The 18,887-nt window shown below is 43.6% G+C and overlaps 1 protein-coding gene and 1 long non-coding RNA gene across 5 annotated transcripts in view; one reads left to right on the top strand and one right to left on the bottom strand.

The window, feature by feature from the left end:
• Positions 1-283: 283 nt before the first annotated feature.
• The window catches only part of IQCK (IQ motif containing K), a 155,824-nt gene continuing 137,220 nt past the window's right edge, over positions 284-18,887 (bottom strand). For all 4 annotated transcript variants that reach the window (XM_055561839.1, XM_055561842.1, XM_055561840.1 and 1 more), the window contains one exon: positions 284-1,521. In XM_055561839.1, coding sequence (XP_055417814.1) covers positions 1,466-1,521 — 56 coding nt within the window. In that variant the 3' untranslated portion in view covers positions 284-1,465. The remainder of the gene's footprint in view (positions 1,522-18,887) is intronic.
• LOC129637620 (uncharacterized) lies at positions 7,082-13,585 on the top strand. The gene is made up of 4 exons (XR_008707550.1): positions 7,082-7,120; positions 10,337-10,508; positions 12,868-12,918; positions 13,113-13,585. It is a non-coding gene; the product is annotated as an uncharacterized LOC129637620 (long non-coding RNA).

The raw sequence follows: 18,887 nt of genomic DNA, 5'->3' as shown, positions 1-18,887 counted from the left end.
CGCTGTTTCAGATCTGTTGTAAACAAGACGTTGGGGAGAATGACCGGGAAGGAGAGCTTCTGTGATCAAAACACCTCATTGTAAGCACAACTCTTTCCAGATGCAGTTATCAAAATCACCTTGGGACTATAACAGCCACTCTTTCTCCCCTTTAATAGGAAATGGTTATTCTGTGCTGGACTCCTCCCCTGGAGATGGAAGAGGGGGAGAGGGAAGGAGGGAAGGACAGACTGGGAAGTTCTGTGTGTCTCAAGGGTTGCAGATATGGTTGTTGCAAGCTGGGGATCCATTGTTTTAGCACAGTTTCTGTCAGAGTCCAGGAAACATGGGCAAAGTGGGGGTGGTCTTCCTGGTTAGGCAAGGCCGAGTTGAACCCTGAACCGAAAGGGAGCATTGTGGCTTTTATAATCCAATGATGCAATGATTATACCAGCTTACAGGAGTTCTCAGCAGGTGCTTTTTATTAATTGATAAAGAGCTAAGGCTCGTTTTTGATAGATAATATATATTTATTAAATGTATTAATGTGTGTTTTATAATGTACCTTTATCCTCCCCTGGCTGACTGTTGCATACTTAAAAAAAACATCATTAAAGAAATTTCAAGACAATCAACATGTATCATAAATGACTGTATATAATAAATATTACAGATTTAAAAGGTTGTAAAGCATGGGCAGATAGGTTTTATTTTCAAAATGCTGTTCTTAACACAAAAAAATAAAGGCTTTACTATTTACTTAAGACGTGTGGTAGCTTGTCAAATCAACTCCATACAACTGTTTGGCTTTCAGATCCGCCTGGAGGCTAAGTCTGTGGCATTTTGAATGGGAAAATCCATTCAAAAATGGGTAACAGCAAACTGTGGGACAATTGAAGATAATAATTCAGTTTACCCATGAAATGAGGAACTTTCTATAATGTTTTGGAGCATAGACAACAAGACTTATTTATCGGTTATAGTTGCCTGTGTTGAAGCATCTCATCTTGCTAGGTTTGCAGTCAAAGTTCAGGGTCAACCTCCTTGTGAAAGGATCACAGGCAATGATGTCTTCTTTTTTTTTTAAAGCATGCTCAGCGGATAAACTTAAACCCACTGCAGAGGTTTGGGACTTTGTTTTAAACATGGATCTTTGCAAAGGCGACCAAAAGTGGGAAGCTGGTAACTAGAACATTTCAACATCCCTTGGAACTAGAGTTCGTTGTACAGTTTAGCAGTGGGTGATGTAGAAGTAGATTGCTGAAGAAATAGATGAAAGAATAAAATCGGGGGATAATGCAGAAAGTTAAAACTACTACTTTTTTATGATAAACTATTTCCACTACAATATGTTTGCAACAAAAAGATCCTTATCCGAATGTACCAGATCTAGTCCTTCAAGAAAACAGGACAGCGGAAGCAGAGCTAGAACACTGCCCTCCAGGTGGGTAACTGGAGCTTAGCGTGGGAGAGACGCAGACAGCTATTAAGGTTGTGGAGCCTTAGCTGCGGCCTCTTCCTCATCCTCCATTTTGCATTTCACTGCAAAGAAATGAAAGGAAAAGTCAGGGCTGATTTATCAACACACACCTAGACAGAAGTGGTACCTGGACACCGCAAACTTTGATACACGGAAGTCAGTTACTTTGAATCCCACTGAGCGCCTGCAATGGTTCTGAGCCCACAGATCCACCAGGAAGAACACAGGGCCATTGTCCTCCCCTGGCAGCACCTGAGGTTTCAAAGAAACTGCACAAAATGTTCACAGCTGTTCTGAGTTCAGTTCAGAAGAAGGTCAAAAGTATGCTTGGCAGGTCAGGGGCACTGAGGGAAGTTTCACTAAAGATGATGACAGATTCGAAGCTCTCGATTCAACCGAATCTATCACCACTCACCCTGTCCCCCCCCACCACCACCCAAAATTAAAAACTCAGGACAACAGTGGGGTCAATGCACGGCCAGAAGAGAACCTTTTCTTGTCTTTCATGGACCGGACGAGAATGTGATCCGGGTGATTTCCTGAGTTGGCCAAACAGGAAAGTTAGGTGAACACACAACAGGGTCTGTTTTGTAAGGGAAATTGTCCCGATAGATAAAAACCCCTCCCCCAAGATGTACGGAAATCCAATCTCCTGGCGGGTGGGGGATCCATTTGGAAAGACCCTCTGTTTTTAATAAATCTTTGCTTCTAGTGTCCAAGTGCTTGCCCCCGATGTTAATGCCTAAAGGGTTATTCAGAGCAAGGCCACAGGCTCTGGTCATGTGTGGAGAGCAGTGTTCAAGTTGGAAAGGGTATTTGGGGGTTGGTACCATGTAGAGAAGAGATTTCAATCAAGCCTGACCTCCCAGTGATTGAGGTCACAGGCTGGCCATGGACCCCATCCCATGCAGTGCAGTAGGCTAGACAGGCTAGCCCAGCGGTCTTCAGACTGGGGCTACACGAAGACTTCCCAAGAGTTCTTGGTCATGTTTTATTCAAAGACAATCAATTTCCAAATCTTGGCTTCCTTGAGTGGACCTACAGTGTTAGTTTCCCCATCCTGGCATTGCCCAGGGCGTCAAAAATCCCCAGGGGCCAAACAGGGATGCAGTTTGAAATGCTGGTGTCCCCTAGAGTCTTCTTCACTTTCCATATTTAATAACTATCAAGTTTTAGAATGTGTTTAATTGGCTTTGTGAACTACTATTAGTTGTATTAATAACTCAAACCAGAAAAATATTTTTAATACTAGGAACCTATAGGCATGGGAAAATTATCCTGCGGGCCCATAACATGAACTAGGATATGAAATGTTTAGCAACAGACTGGGGTGGCAGAGTTTTGATTTGTAGCATTTGCCAGTTTCCATGGCTGATTTCAAGCTACCAGCCTGATAATGTAATACTGAGGTAGAAGGGGGCTAACATAGCCGGATGGAGCAGCTCAGCACATGGCAGCCCTGGATGCCCACGAAATATGCAGGGAAACCCCGTGTACAGTGGTTTTCCACATGTGGTTGGGGACTAGAAATGTTTGCATCACCGGGAACCTACTAGAAATACACATCCAGGCCCCTACCCCAGGCAAGTGGAGCCCAGCCACGTGTGTTCTTAACAAGTCCCCTGGTGATTCTGTTGGACACTGGATAAAGCTGAGACCCACTGACTACTGGTTCTCTATCCTGGCTTCATTTAAGAATTACCTGGGTAGATTCTGAAGCCTGTTGGTACCTAGGTCTCTCCCCAGACATTCTGATGTAATTGGTCTGGAGCCCAGGCATCAGTATTCATTCAAAGCTCTTGTATATTGCTAAGATTCAGGCAGGGTCAAGAAACCCAAACCAGGGTTTCTTTAAGGAAACGTGACTACAAAGACCCTCAGAGCAGGTCACAGGAGCCTCAATGTCTCAATATATAAGCCGTATGAATGACATTCTCTCTGGCCTACAAGTGGCAGACAGACACTTCAGGCTACTGGTAGCATGGGAGGAAGGAGGAATTGGCTGACAGGTGGAGTTCCCAGCCCTTGGGAACTCTTTAATTCCTCAACCCTGCTGGAAGAATCCACCTGCATCCCTTTCCTTTGTCCCAGGATTTTAACCAGTCCTGTCACGCCTTGAGATGCTCTTCCCCAACTCCACATTTTGACCTCGCCTGGGTAAAGCTCTTCTCTCTTTCAGATCATTATACAAAAATCTTGAGGGAGAAGAGTCAAAAGGGACGCTAGGGACACTCCTTCCAAGTTGGAGTATCACGACACTAACTGGAGTTGATGGGATCACCTGGAACTCTGAACATTCCTGGTGCCCAGCCTCACGCTGGCCAATCAGGTCAGACTCTCTGGAGGTCGGGACAGTCCATTGGTGCAAACACACAGGCAAACCGACATTTTAAAGTGAAACTGTGTGCATCCCCACAAGGCAGTGATTCCACTTCTTTATTCAGCCCCTGGAGAAGACCTTGCTCACGTGTACTGGCACACATGAATGAAGATGTTCATGACAGCAGAAAAAACTGCAAACAGCCCAAAAGTCCATCACCAGCTGACTGCGTCAATAAACGCTGATTTCCTGGAACGGTGAATATACAGCAGTGAACCCGAATGAAACTACTCATGTCAGCTTGTGTTAGCTTACAGTATTGAAGGAAAGGGTGCGAGGCACAGAGTAACACAGAGTGTGCTCCTACTTTTAACACATTTAGATGTTAAGGGATACCTATAAAGATGAGAAGAACTCTAAAGAAAAGCAAGATCATGATCATCACTAAGGTTAGGGTGAGTGGCTTCGTGGGGGGAGGGGAGCCTTAAAAGTGCCCACAGAGTTCCACTTGCTTAACTGGGATGATGGTTACATGAGTAATTGCTTTATAAGTTACACGTGTTTTATGGTAGCTGTCATTATGTATATGTCTCCCCCCTCAAATAAAAGGTAAGAAGATGGCAGGGTATTATTACTTGAAATCACAAAGTCAACTAATAAAGGAATGGAAAGGAGCAATTTAAGTCTTTTGGGAGGGCGTGAATGGGGTGGAAGCAAGCTGATTCTCATGTGTCAGTCACAGCAGGAAATCAGGAGACAGTGTCTAAATGCCTCCTGACCCTAACACCCTTAACCACCCAGAGAGACAGCTGAGAGCTCAAAGTGACTGCCAGAGAAGACCGTGACAGCGCTGATGCTCATTCAGCCTCCTGCTTTATCCTATATACCCGTAACCAGGGGAACCATGTACAAGGATGACTTTGCTGAAAAACTAAGAAACATAAAACCTCTCCCTAGTGGTTTTTCTCCTCCTGGTCTTGATGGAACAGAACCTTGCACAGAGAGGTTATTCAGGAGAAGGACAGAGCAAGGGAAGAGGCAGCGGGGAGGAGCAGGCGGGGAGACGAGAGACCCCAGTTTCCACCTTAGTTTAGAGACATCCTAAGGTTGGCTTCCATCACAAATGGACGGCTGCCTCCGTGCCCCTGCGCTGTCCTTGTCCCCCTTCGGCAGGCTGGTGAGCAGCCAGTTCCGGAAGGGCTTTGAGAGAGTGGAAAATCCCGGGCTGATGCGCCAGCCCTTCAGCTTCAGTCAAAGGAACTGTGACAAGAAAGGCCTCGCATATTAATGAGACCCGCTTACACTCTCCGCCTCTCGATCACCCCCCTACACTCTCCGGTTCCAGCCGGTCACAGAGCTGAGAACTCCAGACATGGTTAGAGAAGCTGCCTAAGATGCAGGGAGGGTCACCCAGGTGCTCATTCCGAGTTGCCCATGTGTGGCCTCAGTGCAAAGGGTCCCAGACCTTGACAATTAGAATCTCGGAGAGTGAGGCCTGGGAATCAGGACTGCTCCCACCACCGTGCTTTGAGTGATCCTTCTGGATGTGACAAGTTTGGGAAAGAGCACGTATCGCTCAGCCATCACTCAGGGCCTGTTTCCCGAGGGCCCACGTTTGAGAGGTGCCCTGCCTCCTAAAGGCTTTGAGGGGGGCAATTGAGACAAGGCCCGCAAAGGGGTCACTCAGCACTGAGTCGGATCCACAGAAACACGCACTGCACATTAGCCATTACTATTTTCAGGGTACAGTCTCTGACCTCAAGGAGTTCACAGCCTAGAGGGAGAGGCAGTTAAATTAACAGGGAATTAGAGATGCTTCCCTGGTAGCTCAGCTAGTAAAGAATCCACCTGCAATGCAGGAGAGCCCGGTTTGATTCCTGGGTCAGGAAGATCCCTTGGAGACGGGATAGGCTACCCACTCCAGTGCTCATGGGCTTCCCTGGTGGCTCAGACAGTAAAAAAAAAAAATCTGCCTGCAATGCAGGAGACCTGGGTTCGACCCCTGGATGAGGAAGATCTCCTGGAGTAGGGCACGGCAACCGACTCCAGTATTCTTGCCTGGAGAATCCCATGGACAGAGGAGCCTGGCGGAATACAGTCCATGGGGTTGCAAAGAGTCGGACACGACTGAACAACTGAGCACAGCACACAGTACAGCACAGAGATGCTTACAAACCAGAGAGAGAAGCTGCTTCAGTAAATGTGCATCCATCGCAGAGATGGGCCCTGAGGTTACAAAGCAGAGACTGGTTCACACTCTCAAGTCAGCAGTATGCATATAAGGATTAAAATATGTTTTTTAAATCTGGTTAGCACTCAGTTTTTAGGATTCCAGGTAAATAATAAAACAGCACTTCTCTTGTGCTCATTGGGCCCTTTGCACATACAAAGGAGCAGTGAGGTACATGCTATTCTTTTCCCAGTGATCATACAGATGAGGAAACGGAAGCATGCACGAGGGGCCTGGGGTCACACTGTGGGCTGCCTGGCTCCTGCATTCACGCCCTTACCCTCTCCAGGGTCTTGGTCTCCCCCTAGCGAGATGATTTCTGTAATAAAGATGTAATAAAGATTCACTTCCTGCATAGACAGTTTAGGAACAACCACAATGCCCAACCCCTGGGGAATGAATAGGTATCTGATACTTTATAAACTTCATAAAACAGGAGGCTGCCATTGCAAATGTGCTTCTGCAAAGTTTAAAGGAACAGGGAGACAAGCCAAGGGCAAAATACAGTGGAATTTATAAAATTCCTGTACATTTTGATTATGCAAATTTCTTGCTCCATTCCCAAAGTTAACAATGTCCCCAGAGGGGACACTGTGGCTTCCGTCTGGTGGTGTTGAAAGCCAACCAAGCTGATTCTTCTGAAAGTAAAGCAGAATTTAGTTTCTTCCACTCAGCCATCTCTGCCCCAGTTTTCCCTCTTGCCTTTCTGAAAAAAATTTTTTTAAAAACACAAGTGAAAAAAAATTAAAACAAGTGACTCCTAGTTTACATTTGTTCCTGAGTGAGCTGTTCATAGTACATCCTTTAAATGTGACTGCCCTATAAAAAAAAGTTACAATCATAACTAAGTTGTAGCCCAGCTTTTTAACTCTCTAAACAACAACAAAAAACTAAACATAGATAAAATGATTGAAAAGAAATGGGTGAATTTTCGTTTTTCCAAATGTCTACAATATACATGCATTGGTATACTATTGGGAAACTTTTTCTAAAAGAATTATCAGAAAATATACTAGACAGAAGAAAAACAGACTGTCAGAGCATCAACAGGTGCGTGGTGTTACTGCGATCAGGCAGAGCACAGAGGTGGGAAGAGGAACGGAGGAGGAAGGTGAGGAGCTGGGGAGTCTGGAGGGGCGGGGTGCTGGCCTCCTGGTATCAGCGGATCCGGTGTTAGGATGTTGGGAGACCCCAGGGAGAGCTCTACGCAGAGTGGAGTTGCCTTAGTAGAGCGGTGGTGGTGGTTTAGTCGCTAAGTCATGTCTAGCTCTTGTGACCCCATGGACTGTAGCCCGCCAGGCTCCTCTGTCCATGGGATGTCCCAGGCAAGATTACTGGAGTGGGTTGCCATTTCCTTCTCCAGGGGATCTTCCTAACCCAGGGACTGAACCCAGGTCTCCTACATTGCAGGCAGATTCTTTACCAACTGAGCCTTCATGGAAGCCTTGGTAGAGGTGACCATTCAAAAAATATTAATGAAATGTATGCTAGGAACAGCTTGCTTGTTCACAGAAGGGACGATTTTGGAGACAAGTAGACCCAGTGTTCGAATCCTGGCTCTTCCATCTAATAGCCGGGTGACCCAGTCCCAGCCTCATTTCCTCATTTGAAATGAGTGAAATAATCTTGCCCTCAAGGAGTCCTTAGGAAGATTAGGGAGATAATGTACCTAAAGTCCCCAGTGCAGGAATTGATATGTAGTAGGTACTCAACAAATGTGACTTCTTCTCTCCTGAGTGGCCTGTAGAAATACAAGCTGAAGTGCTGCTAAAGAGTTCACTTAGCATCATTAAAACTCATGTCACTCATTTGAAAGTTATTTATCTTCAAGCTCAGCTATCAAACACTGTTGAGGGCCTGAAAGTAAGCAGAAGAAGCTGTGCAGATGCTTTGGAATGTGTTCCCCAAACTCTGGCATATTAGTCACAGGAGAGTCTCTGAGACCCCTCTCAGAGCTGTGTGCCCATTCCTAAAGCATCATACTGGCAAGCTGAGTTATCCTTGGAGCATAACTGAATTTAGGAATGAATTAGTTTCCCAATGGGCTTCCCTGGTGGCTCAGACAGTAACGAATCTGCCTGCAATGCAGGAGACCCAGGTTCAATCCTTGGGTCAGGAAGATTCCCTGGAGAAGGGAATGGCAACCCACTCCAGTATTCTTGACTGGAGAATTCCATGGACAGAGGAGCCTGGCAGGCTACAGTCCATGGGGTTGCAAAGAGTTGGACATGACTGAGCGATTAACACACACACACACACGCACATACACAGTGTCCCAGTGGCTGATAAGCACATGAAAATGTGAGGGTCCACAGTGGGACAGCCACGACACCCACCAGAATGATTACAGTGAAAATGTCTCATCACACTAAGTGTTGACAAGGATGCAGGACAACTTAATGCTCAGGCATCACTAGTGGGGATGGGAAACCGTCCCACCACTTTAGCAAGCTATTTGAAAGTATCTTGCCAAATTAAATATTATTATACACTCTCAGGCCCATCAGTTCCACTCCTGGATAATCCTCAACTGAAGTGAGTACTGACATCCACCAAAAAACACATGGGCTTCCCTGGTGGCTCAGACAGTAAAGAGTCTGCCTGCAATGCAGGAGAACCAGCTTAGAATGTTCGTAAAGGCTGGATACAACTCAACTGTCTATCCATAAGTAATATACAAACTGTGATGATATTCAAGGGAAAGAATGCTACAGTTTAGGGAAAAAGAGCAAACTGCTGCTGCCCTCCACAATTTGGTTGAGTCTCCCAGATGCAATGTCCAGCAAAAGAAACCAGACACAGATACTATATTGAGTTTCCATTTATATGGAGTTTAAGAATAAGCAAAACCTTTTCCACGGTGATAGAAATCCAAATACAGTTTGCCTTGGGATCAGCTGCTGCCTGGTGGGGGCCTGAGAGAGGCCCCTGGAAGGTGGGGCCCATTCTTCAACCATCTGGGTGCTGTTACGTTGTATGTACATACAGACGAGTTCATTGCGCTGCACACTGAGAATTAGTACATCCTGCTGAGTGTCACCTCAACAAAAGATAAAATAAAACACAATAGGAAAACAGGGAGGAAGAGAACAGGCACCAGAATCTGAGGACTTTTTCATTCAGATCCAGGGCAGAGTCTGAGGTGCCTCGGTAGTCCCTGAGGGCTCCACACTTGCAACAGATTATTAACAATATCACAGAATTAATTAGAAAATTTGCATTTACTGAATGCTAGACATTATGTTCAGGCTTTACACAAATTTATCACCTCACTTAATATTCGTAGTCACTCCGGGAGATAGATTTCTAGTATTATTTCCATTTACTGATGAGAAAATTAAGGCCCAGAGACACTAAGCGACTTGCCCAAGGTCACAGAGCTAAAAGAAATGGCCCTGCCAGAACTCTAAGCCTGGTCTATCTGAGTCCAAAATCCATGGTCTTAACCACCATTCATACCAGTATAGAGTAAGAACCAGGCCCCTGATAATGACCCAGAATCAGCCAACAGAGCTTAAAGTCATGTTCCAGACTTTCCAGTTAGGAAGGCAGGGGACTGTACAATATATATTACCAAGGTTCTATTTCTTTTCTGTTTTACTGGGCTGGATTTTTAAAATAAGACTGCTTTTTGATTATAAAAGCAGTTCACAGTCATTATAGAAAGTCTGAAAAATATAGAAAAAAAAGGTGAAAAAAACTCCACAGGTCCCCACTGGAAGATGCTGACATGCAGAGGGTAATGTGAGTGCTCTGGTACGTTTCCCTCCCTTTCCTAATGGTGCCAGATGTTGGGTTGTGTTATTTTTGAGGAAAGTTGAGCCAACTTGGAAGCCACAAGGGACTGGGGTGGACAGTCTTGAATGTGCAGTAATTACTGGTGTTGACTTCTAAACAATGTAAACTCAGAATGAAGTCTCCTGGGAGGCAGCATTTTGTAAGTGGAAATATTTGGTGCTGGAAGTGACAATATTAGTTATATTGAGACAGAATCTCAATATCAAGTTTTGACCCTGGAAAGGGAGACCATCAATAAAAGACTTGTTTTTCATAGATAACAGAAACTGAGGCTCCAACAGGGGAAGGAATGGGGCCATCGGAGCACAGCTTAGTTGTTAAGGGCACAGCTTCTGAAACCAGGGGACCTGGCTTTGAATCCCACCATCATTTACCAACTGAGTCACCTGAGCAAGTCTCTTAACCTCTTTGAAGCTTCAGCTCCCTCACTCATAAAATGGGGTCAGTAATAGAGTGCAAAGGGTGAAATGAGATGGAACCTGCCTGGCACGTGGTTGATGCCCAATAAAATTATTTCTTAATTATACAGGTAATGCAAACTCCAGGCAAACTCCAGGAGATGGTGAGGAACAGGGAGGCCTGGTGTGCTACAGTCCGTGGGGTCGCAGTCGGACACCAGTGGACGAGTGAACAGCAACAATGTGGTCACTTTAGGACAACTGGAAATAAATATTTAAACAAATTTTCTTTAAATTATGAAGGTGAGCTTTTGTGCTACTCATATGTATTTATATATCAATTAGTATTTTCTTTCTACATCAGATTTTACAAAGGTAGTTCCATTTTGAAGTTATCAAGACTGGAGATTTAGCACAGCAGTTCAAACAGCCTCTATGTAGTAGGCTGTCCTTCGAAATTCTGCATCTTCAAAAGCCTAGTGAGTCCGGGGTGTGAATGAACACAGACGAACCCTGTCAGCCGTGTCTCATGACTTTTTTATTTATCTCTGCATTCTCAGCTGCTGCCGCCAAGACTGAACCTTTAGAAATATCCCAGGCATTCTGAATGAGCTTGGGGTATAAACAGTTCTCATCCAGTTCAGACTGGCAGCAGCTTTGTATATTGAATGCTGTCTTTAAGTGAAATGGAAACAGATCCCCCAGTTTATTTTTACACAGCTCCTCTGTAAGTCAAGTTAATAACTAACTGAGAAACTATTTCAGTCTGTACTTAGGCACCGTGACAGTATTCACTTATTATCTGGTGGTCAGTCCAGAACCCTGGGCTGACACAGCTCTAGACAAGAATCATCCAGGACTAGGAAGACAGTTTTATTAAACCTTAAAAGAAGGAGATGGGAAGTAGCATTTCAAGAGTTTCAGCACAGAGTTCTAAAAGGAAGCTCTCTGGTGTACTGAAAAGAAAAAATCAAATATTCTCAAACTCTGACCTTGGAGAGAAACATACTGACTCCTAAACAAAGCTACTTTTTAGAAAGGATCACTCATACCACCTATGTCATTTTTACCCTCTAAACATCTCCTAAACCCTTCCACTTCTGTCGAATTCCACTGCCACCAGGTCATCCGATCCAGCCCCCACCTCCAGCCATGCTCATCCTTCTATAAAGCCCATCTGATGATGATGATGCCACTGCCCCGCTAAAGCCCTTTAAATGCTGCCTGCTGCCCCTAGGATCAAGGCCAAAGTCCTTAACCAGGCCTCTGAGGCCACTGCTGTCTCCCAGCTCCCCATCACCTCACACCTGCTTTCATCACTTAAGCCTTCTTTCAGTCCCCCTTTCAGGCTCAAGGTCTTTGCCTCCATCCTTTCCTCATCTGAAAGCTCTCACTGCCACTCATGTCTAGTTAATTACTGCTGCTGCTGCTAAGTCGCTTCAGTCGTGTCTGACTCTGTGCGACCCCATAGATGGCAGCCCACCAGGCTCCCCCATCCTTGGGATTCTCCAGGCAAGAACACTGGAGTGGGTTGCCATTTCCTTCTCCAATGCATGAAAGTGAAAAGTGAAAGTGAAGTCGTTCAGTCGTGTCCGACTCTTAGCAACCCCATAGACTGCAGCCTACCAGGCTCCTCCATCCATGGGATTTTCCAGGCAAGAGTACTGGAGTGGGGTGCCATTGCTAGGGGAACCTATTCAAACCTCCTGCTAAAGTCTCTCAAGGCATCCATCTGATGCCTCAGAACTTCTTCAGAGCACTGGTCACAGTCTGTAATCAAGGATTCATGTGATTACTGGAATAGCATCCAACTTCCCCAAGTGGCTTAAGTTTCCAGGAGAGCAAGATGTTAGCTTATGTTCACCACTGAACTTCCAGCGTCGGGCAGGTCCAGTCCTGTACCCAGAGCAGGCGCTCAGTCAATTGGAAGCCCCCAGGCCTTTCTCTCTCAGCCTCTCTCCAGACTGTCGAAAGGACACACATGTTTACCAGCAATGTAAAGGATGCTCTAGTTCAGTGGGGATACCCAGACTTTAGCATCAGAGAGGCAAGTGTTTGAAGTATTTGCATCCAGGCTCAGCTCTTACCAGCATGCCCTTGGCCTAGTCACTAACCCTCAAACTGGGGGTTTTGCGGATCGTATTGCACATGGTAATCTTGATATTTAAATACATTAACTGAGATTACATACACAAATCCACCAGAAGAGTGCCTGGCACACAGCAGATGTGATAGATGCTTAATAAATGGCAGTTCTTCTCAGGATTCAGATGGCTATTTCTCTGGTCTTCTAGGCAAAATATAACAAAATGTAACTAGGGGCTGCTGCCTTCCTTCTTACCTTCCTCTGCCAGCACCTATCATGTGTTTGTTGATGCAAGATGTAAAATGACGAACATACCAGACAGAGCCATGCTCTCTTGGAGCTAATCTATGTTTCAACTAAAAGGTAAGTGTTTTCAATATGCAAACAATATCTTCAACAGTTACATGAATTGGGTTAAACCCTCTCACAGACGTTGCTGGGCAATGATCCAAAGAAACTGATCTTAGATACATACAAAGATTTAGGAGTGTGGACACTTATCTGGTGTGTGATACCAAAACACTTCTGTTTGGCTGAGGTGAGAAAACATTTAATGTCTGCTTATTCTGATTGCAGTTCCCAGGCTGGTAGGAAGGACCTGCACATCCCCCCACCATCTCCTCACAGGTATTCTGCTCTGTTTCCACTGCCTGTTGCAAATTTAATAGTGCTAGCAACAAGAACAAGAATGATGAAAATAACGATAATCATTATGAGTACTATTTATTGAGTTCTTAAAATATATGCAAGCACACACATCCCTATATTGTCTTTAATCTTCAAAACAACTCTCTGAAGGTATCATTATCTCCATTTTTCAGATGAGAACACCGAGGCTCTGAAAGTTAAGTGACTTCCCTAAGGTGCAAGCGTGGGATTCGACACCTCATTTGCCTGTTCCTGTTCTACTGCTTTTAAGAAAATCAACTCAAAGTTTGAATTAAAAGATTCATGTTTTCAATATGTAAAAATATCTTCAAAAGCTGCACAAACGAAATTAAACTCTTAGGAATGAAGGCAGCCGTGGCAGCAATATTTATAATGGTGAAACTGAGAAAGAAGTTTCCAATAAGAAAATAATTAGATTATGTAGCTAATCATGTAAAAGAACTTTATAATATAGGGGGATAGGTCTACCACATAAAGTTAGATGAAAAAAAGCAGGGATACATGAAATAAGTGCTATGAAGTATCTCACTGGTATAGACTTAGAGCCTTTGTGCTCTAGAGCCTGCGCTGCACAACTAGAGAAACCCACACACGGCAACAAGGAGCCCTTGTGTCACAATCAGAGAAAACTCATAGGCTGCAGCAAAAAGCAGCACAGCAAAAAAAAAATTTAATTAAAAAAATAAAATACATTAAAAAATCTTTACTATTCACTAAAAGACAATCTAATTTAAAAAGGTGGAGGATCTGAATAGACATTTCTCCAAAGAAGCTACAGAAACAGCCAATAAATACCTGAAAAGACGCTCAATCATTTCATTTGGCATGTTGCTCTTCAGCCCCTCAGTCGTGTCCAACTCTTTGCAACCCCATGGACTGCAGCAGCAGGCCCGGCTTCCCTGTGCATCACCATCTCCCAGAGCTTGCTCAAACTCATGTCGATTGAGTCAGTGATGCCATCCAAACATCTCATCCCCTGTTTTCCCTTTCTCCTTCTGCCCTCAATCTGGCTCAGCATCAGGGTCTTTTCTAAAGAGCTGGTTCTTCGAATCAGGTGGCCAAAGTATGGGAGCTTCAGCTTCAGCAGCAGTCCAAGGGACTCTCAAGAGTCTTCTCCAACACCACAGTTGAAAAGCATCGATTCTTTGACCCTCAGTCTTCTTTATGACCAACTCTCACATCCATACATGACTACTGGAAAAACCATAGCTTTGACTAAACAGACCTTTGTCAGCAATGTAATGTCTCTGCTTTTTAATATGCTATCTAGGTTTGTCATTGCCTTTTCTTCCAAGGAGCAAGCATCTTTTAATTTCATAGCTGCAGTCACCATCTGCAGTGATTTTGGAGCCCAAGAAAATTAAATCTGTCGCTGTTTCCATTGTTTTCCCGTCTATTTGCCATGAAGTGATGGGGCCAGATGCCATGATCTGAGTTTTAAGCCAGCTTTTTCACTCTCCTCTTTCACCTCCATCAAGAGCTCTTTAGTTCCTCTTTGCTTTCTGCCATTAGGGTGGTGTCATCTGCATATCTGAGGTTGTCAATATTTCTCCTGGCAATTTTGATTCCAGCTTGTGCTTCATCCAGCCTGGAATTTCACATGATGTACTCTGCATGGAAGTTAAATAAGCAGGTGACAATATACAGCCTTGACATACTCCTTTCCCAATTTGGAACCAGTCCGTTGCTCCATGTCCGGTTCTAACTGTCACTTCTTGACCCTGAATACAGGTTTCTTAGGAGACAGGTAAGGTGTTCTGGTATTCCCATCTCTTTAAGAATTTTCCACAGTTAAGCATGAGAAAAACATAACTCAAACCATACTGAGATACCACTTCACATCCAAAAGGATGACTATAACCCAACACACAGTTAATAACATGCGTTGGTGAGGATGTGCCAGAACTGGAACCCTGATCCACTGCTGGTGGGAATATAAAATGGTGCAACCACTGTGAAAACAATCTGGCAGTTCCTCAGTCAATTCACTGTAGAGTTACCATACCACCCAGCAATTCCACTCCTGGTTATACACCCAAGAGAAATGAAAACATGTGTCCACATAAAATCTTTCACATGAATGTTTATAGCAGCATTACTCATAATAGCCAAAATATGGAAACAATTCAGATATCTGTCCACTGATAAACGGATGCAAAGGTGTGATACATCCATATACTGGAATACTATTTGGAAACATGAGTTGTGTCTTCCTCAGATTCATATGTTGAAGCCCTAATCCCCCACATGCGACTGAATTGAAGACAGAGCTTTTAAGGAGGTGATTAAAGTTAAATAGGGTCATAAGATGTAAACTGAAAGAACGGGAACCCTTATAAGAGAGGAGAAGATACCAGAACTCTCTCTACACTGTGCAGGTACAGAGCTAGAAGGCAGCTTCTGCAAGCCAGGAGAGCTCTCACTAGACCCACTCATGCTGGCACCTTGATCTTGGAAATCCAGCCTCCAGAACTCTGGGGGAAAAGATGTCTGCTGTTTTGAGTCCCCCAGTCTACAGTTTTTTGCAGCCATGTAATCAAGCCATAAAGAGAAATGATGTTACAACATGGATGAAGCTTGAGAACATTGTGCAAAGTGAAGAAGCCTGTCACAAGGGCAAATCTATAGAGACAGAGAGTCTGTTAGTAGTCGTCTGGAGCTGGGAAGGATGGGAGTCTTATGGTTAAGCTATGGTTAAGCTGAGTAGGGACTATGGTTAAGCCGAGTGGGGTTCCCTTTGAGGGTGATGAAGATGTGCTGAAATTGATTGCAGTAATGGTTGCAAATTCTGTGAATTACACCAAAAGTCACTGAATTGTATGATACATGAATTACATCTGTGTTGTGTGTTAGTTGCTAAGTCATGTCCGACTCTTTTCGACCCCAGGGACTGTGGCCCATGAGGATCCTCTGTCCTGGAGCTTGCCAGAATTCTCTAGTCAAGAATACTGGAGTGGGTAGCCATTCCCTTCTCCAGGGGATCTTCCCAACTCAGGGATTGAATGTGGGTCTCTTCCATTACAGGCAGATTCTTTAACATCTGAGCCATCAAGCAAGTCCCTGAATTATATCTAAAGTTATTTTTACAAAAGAAAGATCACATTTTAATAGCAATCATCTCTGGATGGTGAGACTTAGAATGATCTATTGGCTTGGTTAAAAAGTTTCTTTGGTTTTCAAGTAAAAAATAAAAAACAAGTTTTTCATTTTCACCAGAAATTTACTGAACAACATATTTACTGCTTTGTTCTATTACCTTCTGCCATTTTTCAGGCAATTTCATCTTCCCAAAGCTTTTGTTTTTTTGAGCAAATAATTCACTTGTTCCAGGTGCCTTGTATAGTCTTCCAGGGAATTGAAATTTTTTTCATTAAAATAATTTTGTAAATACTGAAATGAATGGAAATCCGAAGATGTGATGTCTGGTGAATACACTGGATTAATCAGAACTTTCCAGTCAAACTGTAACAGTTTTTGCCTGGTCATCAAAGAAACATACTGTCCTGTGTTACCCTGATGGAAGATTATGCGTTTTTTGTTGACTAATTCACCTAGAGTTGGTTTAACTGGGAGCAGTCCTTGTTGGAATTAACCGTTTGGTTTTCCAGAAGGAGCTCACAATAGAGGACTCCCTTCAATCCCACCATATACACAACATCACTGTCTTTGGATGAAGACCCACCTTTGGTGTGGTTGGTGGTGGTTCATTTCGAATACCCCACAATCTCTTCCATTCCACATTACTGTATAGTATCCACTTTTCATCACCCATCCCAATTTGTTTTAAAAACAGAACATTTTCATTACCTTTAAGTAGAAGATCACACGTGGAAATATGGTCAAGAAGGCTTTTTTTGCTTCACTTATGTGGAACCCAAACGTCAAAGTGACTAACATTACCTAGCTGGTGCAAATGATTTTCAACAGTTGATTTGGATAGTTTGAGTAGGTCGGCTATCTCCTGCATGGTATAATGTTGATTGCTTTCAATTAATGTCTCAATTTGATCACCATCAACTTGTCTACACAACTGTGGAGTGTCATCCAGCGAGAAATCTCCAGCACAAAACTTTGCAAAACACTTTTGACATGTTCTGTCGGTCACAGCACCTTCTCAATTCGTTGCTGTTGTTGCTCAGTTGCTAAGTTGTGTCTGACTCTTTGGAACCCCACGGACTACAGCACACCAGGTCCTCGGTCCCCCACTATCTCCCGGAGTCTGCTCAAATTCATGTCCATTGAGTCAGTGATGCTATCTAACCATATCAGCCTCTGCTGCCCCCTTCTCCTCCTGCCTTCAATCTTTCCCAGCATCAGGGTCTTTTCCAATGAGTTGGCTCTTCACATCAGATGGCCAAAGTACTGGAGCTTCAGCTTCAGCATCAGTCCTTCCAATGAGTATTCAGCGCTGATTCCCTTTAGGATTGACTGGTTTGATCTCTTTGCTGTCCAAGGGACTCTCAAGATTCTTCTCCAGCACCACAATTAGAAAGAATTGATTCTTCAGTGCTCAGCCTTCTTTATGGTCCAATTCTCACATCTGTACATGACTACTGGAAAAACTATAGCTTTGACCTTTGACCTATAGATCTTTATTGGTAAAGTGATGTTTCTGCTTTTTAATATGCTGTCTAGGTTTGTCATAGCTTTCCTTCCAAAGAGCAAGAACCTTTTAACTTCATGACTGCAGTCACCATCTGCAGTGATTTTGGAGCCTGAGAAAATAAAAGCTGCAGAAATCTCTTTTTGTGTTTCAGTTGTGTTTTTACCTTTAGCGAAATAATAAAGCATATTATGCCAAAATGTTTTTTCTTCCTTCTTCAATATTAAAATGGCTACACAAAATTCACCAATTTTGATAAGTTGTTTTTTTTTTAAAAAAAATCCACATGGATATGACAGCTATCATAGTACAATATAATGAAATCACTTCAAATAAAGTTAAAGGCAAAGCTGAACCATAAAGAAGGCCAACCAACTGCCAAAGAATTGATGCTTTCAAACTGTGGTGCTGGAGAAGACTCTTAAGAGTCCCTTGGACAGCAAGAAGATTAAACCAATCAATCTTAAAGGAAATAAACCCTGAATACTCATTTAGAAGGACTGATCCGGAATCTGAAGCTCCAATACTTTGCCCACTAGATGCAAAGAGCTGATTCATTGGACAAGACTCTAGTACTGGGAAAGATTGAGGGCAGGAAGAGCAGGGGGTGACATAGAATGAGACGGTTGGATGTCACCACCAATTCAATGGACATGAACTTGGGCAAACTCCAGGAGATGGTGAGGGGCAGCGAGGCCTGCTGTCCATGGGGTCGCAGAGTCGGACACAACTTAGAGACTAAACAACAGCAAGCACCACTAGAGCCATCTTATGGGAAACAAGCCAAATGAACTTTTTGGCCAACCCAATACTCTTTTTGTTCAACCTTCCAGAAAGAAAGTTAAGAAGAAAGTTATTTTTTAAAATTCTGTTAGAACAAGTGCTAGCAGTGTTCATATTCCTTTTCTACGAAGCTGATAAAGCTTACACCTCTGCAAGAGTTGAATGCACACTAATGATAACTCCTCCAGGGCAGCTTCTCAGGGTTTCATGTTCTCTCATGTACATTATCTCATGTGAGATTCACACCTTCTCTGCGTTGTAAGCAAGGCAAATACCTATTTTCTTCCTGAATCTATTTATGTCCTGTTTCCTCCCTAAAAGGATTTCAGATAATTTTTTGGGTTGGCCAAAATGTCCTTTCATTTCATCTGAATGAAAATTTTGGCCAACCCAATACAATAAAATACAGTTAACAAAAACAGAAAAGAAAAAGGGAGATCTAAAGAGAAATGGAGAACTTAGATATGCTAACCAGGAAGTCAATAAGTTGCTATAAATGAGCTTTAAATTGAACTCTGAGCTTCCTGGCAGACGAGGCAAA

Source organism: Bubalus kerabau, chromosome 23 (genome assembly GCF_029407905.1).
Source record: "Bubalus kerabau isolate K-KA32 ecotype Philippines breed swamp buffalo chromosome 23, PCC_UOA_SB_1v2, whole genome shotgun sequence".
NCBI lineage: Eukaryota > Metazoa > Chordata > Mammalia > Artiodactyla > Bovidae > Bubalus > Bubalus kerabau.
This window is presented reverse-complemented; position numbering and strand designations above follow the sequence as displayed.